Below are 12,445 nucleotides of genomic sequence, written 5' to 3' on the forward strand. Positions count from 1 at the left end.
AATTCTCACAGTCCAGTCCACAGTTGATTTTTCTTATATACTTGTGCTATTTTTTTTTACGATTTTTAACCTTACATAATAGTTAACCCCCTAACTTACAACACTTACAATAGTTACAAAACCTACTGTTCTCCCACACTACTTACAATTTGTGTATGAACCCAGTAAGGCCTAATAATATTTATATTTACATTTTGCACCTCAGTTGCAATCAATAAATATTAAGGTGATCTTCTGTCCAAAATTCAGTTTTTTTAGTCAGAAACTGAAATTTTCCAGGCCAATGTCAATGCAATCTTTAGGGAGAGTTCATTATTTATTGGGAGGGGGGGAGGCTGGCAAATGGGAGGGGGGTAAGCGAAGTTTACTCCCCTATTTAGGGGGGGGGGGTCAGAAAGGTTTTACTCTAGATCTGGGGGAGAGGGGGGGGGGGGAAGTTTGAAGTTTAAATTCTTCCAGAACTGCATGACATTTAATGTACTTGTACCACAATAAATCAAACCATAATCTCACACCAATAGTTTACACAGCAAATGGGTCCATTCAATGGATTTGCTAGTTAGATATGTTTGGATTTCACTGGCTGCACCAACAGATAGGCCGCCCTCAGAAATAAGTTGATCTAGGCCTTTCACTAGAACGGTTGGGTGAAGGCTGTCAGTGTTTTGCAGGCAGATCATGTCATCTGACAGTGGCAATATAACTTCTTCTGCACTTTGCCCAGTCAAGGACTCCACAACTGGAGCTTGGCACAGTCTTTTCTCTTTTCTTTCCTCTGTTTTGCCTTTCTCTTGGCCTCTTTCCGCCTCCTACTCACTCCACTTTTTTTTGAGTGCCTGCCAGTTGCACAAACACCCTCTTTAGCTCCCGGGGGGGGGGGGGGTACTCCTTGGAATTCTCGGTAGGGGTGTGCCGCCCGGTCCTCCAAATCCTGACCCTATTTCAGACCAAAACATGCCATTTTCCTCACCCGTCTTTAGACCTGGCCTCTAAAATCCATACCCGTTTTCAGACCTGGCTTGTAGCGTAATTAAGCTTCGCATCAGTGCCGAAGTCAAGAATTGGTAAAATTTACCCGAAATTCAACCCGAATGATATATTTTAGATACTTCTCTTTCTCTATTATTCATTTGGAATTGAAAAGACAAATTTATACTCTCTCGTGGTTCCCTTGAAAACCATACCCGATTTAAGACCATAATGGTCAAAATCTATACCCATTTTCAGACCAAAACGGCTCAAAAACCATACCCTTTGGGGCGGCACATACCTATATAGCTTATATAGGGGAGTGCCCCCCCCCCGGGCTTTAGCTGCCTTGTGGTATTTTTCAGACTAGTGATTGCACTCTGTATCACTTCAACCTGTGCATTAACTTACGTAATAGTTTCTTCTACTGCTAGTGGAGCAAGCAAAAAGCAGGCGAGTAAAGCGCTAAGTGGAGGATGAAAGTATGGTTTGATAATAAATGCATCATGAAGGGGGGGGGAGGTCAAAAACGTTTACATTTTCTATCTGGGGGGGGGGGGAAGCAAAAAAAGTTATCCTTCATCATTGAGGGGGATACAAAAAGTTCCAAACGTTCCGTTTCCCCATTTGCCAGCCCCCCCCCCCCTCCCCATAAATAATGAACACTCCCTTATTCAGCTGTCTTTCATTTAAAATCAACCGTAAAAGATAGCAAAATTCCTGAAGCAGTGAGCGTTTTTATAATGGCAACGCGAATAGCAACGGATTGTTTACAGTTAGAATAACCTAGCATGCTGCTAAATAAATTCCCATCATAAGGACCAAATAGCCCGTCTGGTCTCCCCAAGGGAATATTGTCTACGAATTGCACCGTGACAGTTCAATATACGCTTAATTATATGCACCAGTAACGCTTTGCTAACTTTCGACTGCTTTCCGCCATTTTGGCTCAGATCCATCGAAATTCTACCGTGAGGAACTTCATGCTTTGTCTTTCTCGTTCGTTATTTCTTCGGTATGCCTAAATTCCGCAGTGGTTACTCAAAGAAACGCAAATTTCATGGAAACCAGTATACTAAACAGGAAAACAAGACTGCTAGCACGAGTGATCGTGGCTCCTCGATTTCGAAGGACACAAGTAGCTCTGCTTCTGCCCGGAAAATTCAGCAAGGGACCAAGAAGCCCAAACTTACCGATTGTGAGGAGAGTGCACACACGCAATCATCGATCAGTGGATTTAGGTTTGTTGATATGAAGGTTTTGGATTCTATGTGAGTGCTTCGAATGCTGCCTAGTTTTGCAAGATCAGACTGCTAGCCGTATGTCTGCGTCAAACCTCCGTTTGTTGTGTCCCTTATGTGGTTGGAAAAAATGAGTTCTTCACCTCCACTCAAAATAATCGTGCCTTTGAGATTAACAGGTGGTTGTGCCTCTGCGGGTTGTTGGCCCCGTCACGTATTCCCTTAGACACTGAAGAACTCGCAATTTCACTGTAAAATCAAGTATTCTCTTTTTAATCCCTTTTCTCGATACAACTAATAAAATAAATTGATTACTCAATTTATAAGTGTAATCAACAAAGTCACAAACCGAATTAGCTCGCAACCTCTGGTCCCCAAAGCGGGGTGTGTTAGTCACTCAAAGTCACGCAATGTCACGCATTTTTCCACACGCTCCCCCTATTAAAGTGCTGCCAACTTTAATACCAGTCCTGTACTGCTTGCTGATAAGCGTGTCAGTCCTCATCATTCTCATTGGCAACCACGCCGACTCAGTTTATCTGTATTTCGGCTTGCTTCTCGTCTTGCTCTAATCGCTGGTCCATGCTGATCTCTGCACCCTTCAACCGCCTCAAAGGCCATGTCCAGGTCATTACCTGCACCACTGATCTCTAAGTCACACAGTAGCTGAAAAGGGCCTCTCAATGACATCCGTTGCCAGTAAGGATCCTTTATCCTCTTGTAACTCCGTCCTTTCGAATGATTTTGTCAACAATGCACCCAACTCTCAGTTAGCTCGGTTCTTGGTTGAATCCTTTATGAGTACAAATGAGCCTTTTCTAAGAGCCACTCCGTCCTTTGCTGTAGAACCGCGTTGAAAACGCTTCTGTAGGGAAACAAGATAATCGTTGAGCCAACGTTTCCTCCACACGTCTTGAGGTATCGTAACCGTCTAGCAATCTCCTCTTAGGACTTTCACACGATAGTTCTTGAGAGCCGTTATTCGCAGAAGTTTCCAGTACGGGTGCCTGCTCAAGAGACCTTCCGACCAGCTTTTCAATGCTCCTTGCGTCGTATCTTCTGTGGACATCATTGCTTCCTCCTTCTTCGCTGCATCTGTTTCCAGGACTTCTGGTTGCTCCGGTCTTCCTTTCTCGTCGGAGAGCCAGCTGGACCCTTAAATCAGGGTTCCTTGAGTTTGTGTGGTGCTGCTCCACGGGTCCCAAGGTCGCTGGGATTCTCTGTTGTGGGAACGTACTTCCTCAAGGAATTAATCTGTAAGTCTTCTAATTTTCTTCACACGATTGCCAATAAATGTAAACCACTCTCCGCGGTTTGCAAGCCAACACATTACTGTTGTGCTATCTACCCAGTTGTGGTAGCACGCAATGGGAAAGGACGTTAAGGCCTTGCTCACGCTGCTCTGTTGTTCGGCTAAGGTGTGAGCTGCGACCAATTCCAACCGTGGAATGCTCATATCCTTTGGTGCGATTCCTGTTTTGGCAACAAGTAAGTTTTGGTCGACCGCCAGGGAATGTTGGTAAGTCACAACTTAAATCGTAACACAAACAGCAACCTTACCTACATCTGAAAACCCGTGAATTCGAAGTGGGTTCGACGCGCTGTGAAGACATACCGTGGAACAGTGATGATCGGCTCTCTTTGCAGACTGCTGACCCACGCTTTCCACTTCTGGATCTCTCTTGGCACTTCCCCGTCTCAGTAATAGTGATGATGATAATCATCATCATCTCTTTACTAACATTTGCTAAGTTTCATATCAAATTGACAAGTTAGTGATGGAGAAAATGAGCAATAAAATACAAGTAGTGTGGAAAAAATAGAGTTTACTAAATAACTAAATTATATCTAAGGGCTAATCTATTAGAAAAGCTTTCTTTGAATCTGTCCGGCAATATTAACTTTAGGCCACTGGCTCTGCTTAGTCCTTAAGCTAAAAGATGATTTTTTAGCGACTGGTAAAAAGCTCCTGAGCGGGTGGTTGTGACTAGAACTTGAAATCTTACTAAAAATGGAGTGATTCCTTTTTTTTTTCAAGAGAGAATAAATATTAGGATACCCAGAGTCCTCAGTTTCTTTGGTCAGCGGTATAGTCGTCAGGAGAGACTCTGGGGACTTCAGTTTTTTGATTGGCTGCTCTGTAACGGCTTGCATTGTTTTACTGCAGTACTTTTGAAGAGTTGCCCCCAGGATATAAGAACTCGAGGTATTCCCAAATATTACTCTTGTAAAGCGGTATTCGGTCACCTTTCGGTCGGTAAGGTTATCGTACCATTGGACTCGTTGGGCATCTCTGTCTTGTTCGTGTACTCTGATCTGATCTACATATTCGCATCCGATTGCACACAAGGATATCAAACAGTATTGGTTGCAGTGGTGGTCCTGTTTCCAAACAGTCGTTCAAAGATAGGCTTTGTATGTTGGCCCTTACTGAACAGTTATAAATGATTCTCATTTTGGTCGTTCCAGTATCTTCCCAGATGACCGCTGAATGAGATACGAAGTGCACGACCTCCCCCGTCGGAAGGGGAGGCGCATGGTTGTATGATCTCATTCATAATCTGTTCCCGCATTATCTCGTGATACTCCTCCGGTCTTCCCATTCTCTCATGCGTCTTTACAGTGCTATTAAGTCGAGCTGCTGCCAACCTCTTGTTCATACGGAGCATACCATGATTTTCCTTCCACGGCAATTTTCGCCTCATAGTGCTCATCGGGTGTCTTCGTCAGTTGCTGTAGAAACTCTTTGTGTACCAAGGCGTTCCGGTGTGTTTCGGTACCGAAAGCCTGAGAACCTCCAGAGAACACAACCTTTCAAATTCTTCTCGCCCAGTTTTCAGGAGGAACTGCTTTTCTACACCACTCTCATCTGCAGGTTGTCAGCCATAGATAGTCCAACCAAGCATTGTGAATTCAGCCCAAGGGTCCTTGTCCGGATTGGCTCCCAAGATTAGAGGCTCAGTTGTTGGTATTCGCTGATAATCGTCTGCCTCTAGAATGACGTGTACTGATATAGAATCGCTTCCTGTCTCCTCCTCAGTTAAGGGCAGTCGTCTCAAACGGTCATACTGCTTTTTCAAACTCGGGACATTAAGGTTCGGCAAGAATTTAAGAATGTCCTTTTCAGCATTAATGCATTCCACTTCTAAGGAAAACCCCTCTACTACCAGTGATTCGATTTTCACATTGTACACCTCCACGTTCTTCCGCATAGTTCCGAACATCTGTTCAATGCATCGCTGCTCTTTCCTGGTAGGTTTCAGGTCAAGTTTAGTAATCACGCGTTTATAAAACTGTAGCCCATTTTAACATTGGATCCCAGACTTATATCAAAGTATTTGACAAGCTTAGAATCTCTCATGGAGAGTTTTGTATGACTGATCGTGAACATTCTGACAGAAGTGGAGTAGCAAAAGCAAACTATAAGGAACGATCAGAAAACGAGACAAGAAGAAGATTGCTTCGAGGAAAAAGGAAGCCAAAAACCGCTAAGGCACAGGAAAAAGATGGTGTAGCCTATTCATGTTCACTTATGTTCACAAAGGACCTTTGTTTATTTAATTAGTAAATTAAAGTTTGATTTTCTCAATTGCGCAATTTTCAGAATATGACCAAATCCTATGAACAATGTCTCAAACATTATTTACCTGATTCGCACCAAAATTTGACTTATATTTCTCATAATGTAGTTTCATGCTGAGAACCTCAAAAAAAGTCTTGATATCTTCTCATATCACTCTCATTTTATTGATTAATTATCTTGATGCCTTTAATTTTTTCCTAAACGGAGCTAGATAAAGCACCCCAGACATTAAAAATGTTGGGTTTTAGCGGTTCACAGCATAGAACTACTATTGAAGTTTGTATTAAAAATGTTTCTTTGATGTGAAAAGGTTCAATACTTTTTTAGATATCCCTTCTGAGGCGAGTACCACTATTTTCATTGTTGGGGGTCCTTAGCATGGTTACTATAGCAACAGAATGTCAATCAAAGTTGTCATTAGCATCACCAAGTGATGATTTTTTTTTTTATTTAAACATATTTTATTGCCGAAGTTTGCCCTAAGAGAAAAAAAAAAAAACTCATCGAGAGGGCTCACTTCGAAATAACATTGAATTGAAAAAATTAACATTAAATAATAATTAGTCAGAGCGGCAGCAAAATTGACAAAAAGCAGCATTAAGCAATGCTAACAGGTGGAAAAAATATACATCTAGGTACTTTTATAAAATCTCGTCGATTCAGATATAAAAGACTGGACATGAAAAAATAGATCATTATTTTGCTTAGGAGAAAGTAACTGTGATCCTAAGAGAAAAAACTGATACTATTTGTGCTTTAGACATGGAAAACCACCTGTCAGCAAATATGCGAGCAGCAGAGGAGAGCAGGTTAATTCTAGGGGCAGAATAAAGTGGACATTCAAGAAGAAAATGCTTAATTGTCTCGCTGTAGAAACCACAAAAACACACAAAAACACACGGTGATGATTTGACCACTGGTACAAAAAGAATTTGTCTCCAACAAACAGACAGAAATGGTGTTCAAATTTTGAGTGGAAGACCATCTTAAGCAGCTAATTACTGCCTTTTGTGATCTCTACAGACTTGTTCCAGAGAATGAAGAAGTATTATCCAGCGGCCTTTACAATGGCAAATGCAAGACCTGCAGGAAGGACGTCACATTTTGGTCTGTCCCCTCCCCTGTTAGTGAGATCAGCTTTACTGTGAATGGTGCACAATATACAGTCGCCAATCCTGATCCCGCAATGAGTCTGAATGAGTGGATAAGAAACCAACCAGGACTTCAAGGTATCTGAAATTTACATTGATAGATGTCTGTACTATTATTAACAAATAAAAAGCCGAAAACTTTCTTTCTTCAGTTATTCTTAAGGAACAAGGGATAGTTACTTTATTGTGAAATTGACGTGTTGGGGAAATGCAAGCTGCAGACGAGTGCCTCTCCCTAGCTACTTCTAAGTGCTCTTTTCACTTTCTTTTTGGCTTTTATAGTAATAGAACAAGCACTGTTGGACGGATTTTATTGCTTGATAACAAGTCATGTATAGGTTCACGTAAAATAAGAGACATTTGCTTCAAAATAATTATTGTAACCAAAGAAGTTTTATTACTGGTGAGAGGTTAATCTTGTACCCAGATGTTTGTCTTCGGAGAAAACATGTGGTAAAATCGATCACGTTCTCCAATCCGATTTGTCAATGAAAATGGTCCGATGCAACCATTTTCACCTTTGCTTTGCACGCACTGAGACGCATTTACCTTGACACTTCTGTCCTTCTGTGAAAGTGGTTTCTCATTAAACTACGACAAGTTCTTATAAACATACTTGGCTGGGCAATCTGACGCGTACAATTAACTTCTATGTTAATACAACTCGCGCACTTAGTCCACCATTGTCAAGGAAATTTTAGTATGGGCTTTCTTCTTTCCCAGAAACTTGAAATCATTGAATTTTTTTTCTAAATACGGTAGGTGAAATATTATATTACCGACATTTGTAGCGACAAAGTGATCTTGAAAATCCACTTTGGGCAATTCGTAAGCAGTCTTTTTTGCTACAAATGTTGACCATGCGCAGTTGTGCTATGTGTCTCATACCTGACACATAAAATCAAATTTTATCAGATGTTCTCTTCCGAAGAGTGAGAAGATCTGTGTACGAGATTAGCGAGAGGTTTGAGTTTGCCAGTTGTTGCTGTACATTACATCATCACCACAGGCTAATGTAGCATCATTTTGCCATGCTGGTATGAGAAGTAAAATGTCGTGAGAATACTTTTTGGATTTATACAGCTGAACTGCATGGTACTTGTGCATGTTAATACCTTACGACAGGGCTTTCATTGACCACCATACTGTAAAAGCTTTATTGAGCTCCCTTTTGTAAGTTTTTAATATAACTTCCCCCCGTCTCTTTTAAGACCCCCTCCTGTCCATGTTAGAAAAAAAAGAAATCCTTCAAAACACGTACAGTCAGTCCGTTTGTCGAAAGGAAACGTTCAGTTGGTCTTCAATGTACAAACGTATTATTGTGTCAAGGTAGGAGAGGAATTGTCTGACGACCATTACTGCTAATAAAATGTTTCACTCATTTGTGAGGAAACACTTTGAAAAGCTTACTCAACTACTTGTGTTCAAAAGTCGCGATTTGACCGTTTCCTCGATTTTTTATAACCTCCTTTCTAATGAGCCTGCATTCTAGAGGTCTACAACTCAAGAAGTCCCGTGAGGCTTACCGTAAAGGAGCTTTTACACTATTTTGCAATACACTTGTTGCCACAGCTGTAAATATGATTTTGTTTTATTTTGTGAGCTATTCTAGATGCCGTGTGTAATTTAAATACTCCGGCGATTTTTCCTAGGTACAAAGGTGATGTGCCGTGAGGGAGGGTGTGGATGCTGTGTGGTAGCAGTAACAAGACAGGATCTGAGCACCAGTAAAGTTGCAACGATGGCTGTCAACTCTGTAAGCGAAGCGACGTTTGTTTTGTTTTTTTGTTTTTTTTTTTTAAAAAAAAAACAAGAGCAGGTTGCACATCATGCCTTTTCTCGCCCGGGCACTGAGAAAAACTACATTTGAACAGACTTTTTGTAACGATGTTTACTAGAATCGTACTGCAGATGTACCTGCTGTGAGAACCGTTGTGATAATCAAATGGTTAAAGTGCTAAAGTAATATTTTTTTCTGCGCTTTAAGGAGTAGGCTGATTGACTTGAAAATGTTACCCCCCAATATGAACTGCTCATGTTTCACAGTTAGAAAAACAATCACCTAACTTTCATTTTTGAATTTTTGCGCTTTTAGGAGAGGAGTGACTTAAAGGCTTTCACTTCCAGTACACGGCATTAACAGTGAGAGAAAATCTCCCAATTTTCGAAAAGAACAGAAAAATGTAGATAATAATTATCTACAATTTTCCTATAATTTTTTTTATAATTATTATAAAAAAAATTATAGGAAAATTGTAGATTTGTAGATAGTACCGTTCCAACCTAACCTAAATGGGCGACAAAGGTTATTTTCGATTTCACTTTCAAATATACACACTTCATGTAATCCAGGTAAATTTGAAAACGCATGCCTTTTTTTCTCTGGTTTAATCATCCATCCACACTTATCCACCATCGTCGACCGCCGAAAACGAATTTTTTACAACGCACTCCAGAGTGGATAAATTTAAAAAAGTCGGCTTGGTGTATCTGTACGAACACCGATAACTGAACTTTTGGAAAACGCTGACGTCACATCGGTAACGAGCTCATGCTCAACTGGGTATTCAGCGTTTTTTTTTGGAAAAAGGGTGTGAAAATGATAGCGAAAAATGAAAACACTTGATGCTATGGAGGAGGGTGGAGGAGGCCGAAAACGCTGTTTTCAGCTGGATTAGTGTGGACTGGCGTCAAACAGTCTGTATACTCGGAGTATACGAATCTCATGTTACGGACACATTATTTAAGAGGTTTTTTCGCTGCAAAATCCGCCATTTCAGAAATGGTGCAAACCTGGCACAAAAAGTACTTTCATGGGAAAACCTGAAATCCGATTTGAAATAGTAATTTTCGTAAAGTTTGAAATTTAAATAAAAGTAAGGTACCAGGTAAAATTCCTTTTAAATCGGAAGTTGAGCCAGAAAAGATGTAGTTACGTCTAAAAATTTCGCCATGTAAGAAATGTGATTACTGGCTAGTTTTAAAGTGTAGCTAGATCTCTCAAATTGTTTCAGAAAACCTCTTTTTCGTGTCATGATCTTGAGTTCACTTCTAGCAGTTTTTCTCGGTATAATTAAAGTGCCTTGAGGCCTTATGCGGCGCTTGGCACGTAGGAGATAGGTAACCAGTATTTTTTGTGCTATGTTTCCCTAAGTTCTAGAATGGCAAATTTTACTGTGGAGAGTTTTGGTGCTCCAAAGAAACTCATGCACTGCATTAAGTCCTTCGTAATACATACCTTTAAGGCCCGTTTAAACATTTTCAACTTTTGACTAACATTCGTTCAACAAAATTTGAACGGATGTTAGGCGAATGTTGGATGAACGGAGTGTTCAAACGATTTCAACGCCATTCAACATTTTCAAGAACGAAGGAAAATGTTGAATGAAAGTTTAAACAAATTTAAATTGGATTCAACACACTTTCAACAAGTTTGGAACACTTTTTTACGCTTTCAACAATGCTGAACGACCTGTTCAAACGCCTCCGACATTTGGTTCAACAAGGTGTTGAAGTCATGTTGAAGCAAATGGAACTTAAAGTTTTTTTTGTTGTAGTGCCTTTTCCCATTGTGCGCAGTTAATGGTGCAAGTGTCACAACCATCGAAGGCATTGGCAAGTAAGTCTAGTGATCTCAACTTATCTTTACTAAGGGAAAGCTTTTTGTTCTTATCTTAACGAAAAGGTCAGACGTCATTTCAATGAAGGCTCTCCTGTAAACTGTCTTCTGCTTCTCCTAGTAGGCTCCAAAGGTGCAGTAATTAATCCATTAATAATCATTGTGATGTCGTTTTACTTGCAGCCGTTTTGATGGATACCATCCAGTTCAGGAAAGACTTGCGGAACATAACGGCAGTCAGTGTGGGTATTGTTCACCAGGATTTGTAATGAACATGTACAGGTTGGTGGAAATTGGGTAGCCTATATTGTTTAATACATGTAGAACCAATCACTGTCAGTCACAGGACATGCATACAACTCATTTACGACTCTGTCTGGATACATTTGCGTAAAAAGTGTCTGTTTTGTAAATTTGAGTTTCGTACCCTAAGTTGTGGGATGAAGGGGGTGTTATTGTTAATAACAGTGGAATCACAACTCGAAGCACCATTAAACCGATAACCAGCCATCAAGATACGAGTGCGAGCATGTTATGGTCGGCTACGATGTTTTGTAGTTGGTTCAGCACACTCAAAGGCGTGAGTGGTTTTCGTTCGAGTGACAAAAGTAATTTACCATATTTCTTTGCTTTCACTTTTTCATGATGTGTGTTAAGTTTAAACAGCTTGTACTACTTTCTCAACCAATCCAAATTTTCAAACTCGAAACCGTCCAATCATCTCTGCTGTGCGCGTTTCCCTGAGCTTGGCAGTGGCGTTGTACGATAAAATTTGTGGCAAGTTGTTGATTTGAGTACCCTTTGTAATAAATACACTATGTGCCTTTAATTTCATAAAAAATCAACTGAAATTTCACCACAGTAATGTAAGCTATAAATTCTTACTCTTTTGACGTGCATTCAGTCTGAAAATGAAACAAACTCTATTACAAATGTTCATACAAAATATGCATGTTTGTTTGTTAGTTGTATGCGCGGTAGTGGGTGATTGCAGACCGTTGAAAGTGAAAACGACCAGGGAGGCACTTTTATACTAGAACTTCCTGTTTAAGTAGTCAAACAATAATGCAAAAGTTTTGCTTTATTTCAAGTAGCCGGTGTTTTCCAAAGGGCCATTTGCAAGGAGCCGAGCTCGAAACCCGTAAGAGTCGTATCGGCTGTTCCTGGCTTTAGGTGCTATGCCCTGTGTGTGTCCGACGATCAATGTGAGAAATGTTTTTTTTGATTGTGTTTTGATATAGTTTGTTGAAGGAGAATCCCAGTCCATCCAAGCAACAGATTGAGGACAGCTTTGATGGAAACATCTGTCGCTGCACAGGTATTGGGTGAAATTTTTGCAAAGTGTATTGAGTTTTAAGTTGTTTTAAAGAATTACACGTCTATGGTTGTATCTTGTACTGAGAGATCGAGAAATCAATGAGTTCGTGTTTTACTTAGGATTCTGGGGCCAGATTCCTAAAGCCTTCGTAAGTTAAGATGTATCCTATGTAGTGTTTATTAACAATAGCCTATTGTTTGTCCAACAATACACCATTGTTAAGAAACAATACATTGGATACATCGAGTAAGGCTTTGTGAATCTGGCAACGTACGCTTAGGCTTAACACGCTTTAAATCACTTCATGGCCTGAAATACTAAAATCAATTAATGTTCAACCGTAACTCACTGTACTATAGTTCAACGCCAATGCGGTTAACTTGTTGTTGGTACAAATAAAGCCTAGTTATTTTGAATTTCTGTATTCTGCAGGAACCACTGCTCTTACCAGTCACCAAAGCCTTATTATACTCGCAAAGTCAGTTGCTTTTTACTGTCGTTGATATTAAGTCGAGGGTTCAATTCGTTACGCGCGAATTTAAATGGTAAATTTGAATTTTTCCG

At 40.3% G+C, this 12,445-nt stretch overlaps 1 protein-coding gene across 2 annotated transcripts in view; it reads left to right on the forward strand.

Moving 5' to 3' along the window:
* Window positions 1-12,445, forward strand: part of LOC146480069 (aldehyde oxidase 3-like) — a 47,298-nt gene that overhangs the window by 3,891 nt on the left and 30,962 nt on the right. Inside the window, exons 1-6 of one of the 2 annotated variants that reach the window (XM_085110145.1) lie at window positions 1,872-2,210; window positions 6,817-7,022; window positions 8,597-8,700; window positions 10,502-10,563; window positions 10,747-10,845; window positions 11,805-11,881. In XM_085110145.1, coding sequence (XP_084966271.1) covers window positions 1,987-2,210; window positions 6,817-7,022; window positions 8,597-8,700; window positions 10,502-10,563; window positions 10,747-10,845; window positions 11,805-11,881 — 772 coding nt within the window. In that variant the 5' untranslated portion in view covers window positions 1,872-1,986. Of the gene's footprint in view, window positions 1-1,871; window positions 2,211-6,816; window positions 7,023-8,596; window positions 8,701-10,501; window positions 10,564-10,746; window positions 10,846-11,804; window positions 11,882-12,445 lie in introns of those variants that run through there. The other variant, XM_085110147.1, reaches the window with a different exon arrangement.

The sequence above is a fragment of the Pavona decussata genome, unplaced genomic scaffold (genome assembly GCF_977016875.1).
Source record: "Pavona decussata unplaced genomic scaffold, jaPavDecu1.1 SCAFFOLD_56, whole genome shotgun sequence".
In the NCBI taxonomy this organism is placed as follows: domain Eukaryota; kingdom Metazoa; phylum Cnidaria; class Anthozoa; order Scleractinia; family Agariciidae; genus Pavona; species Pavona decussata.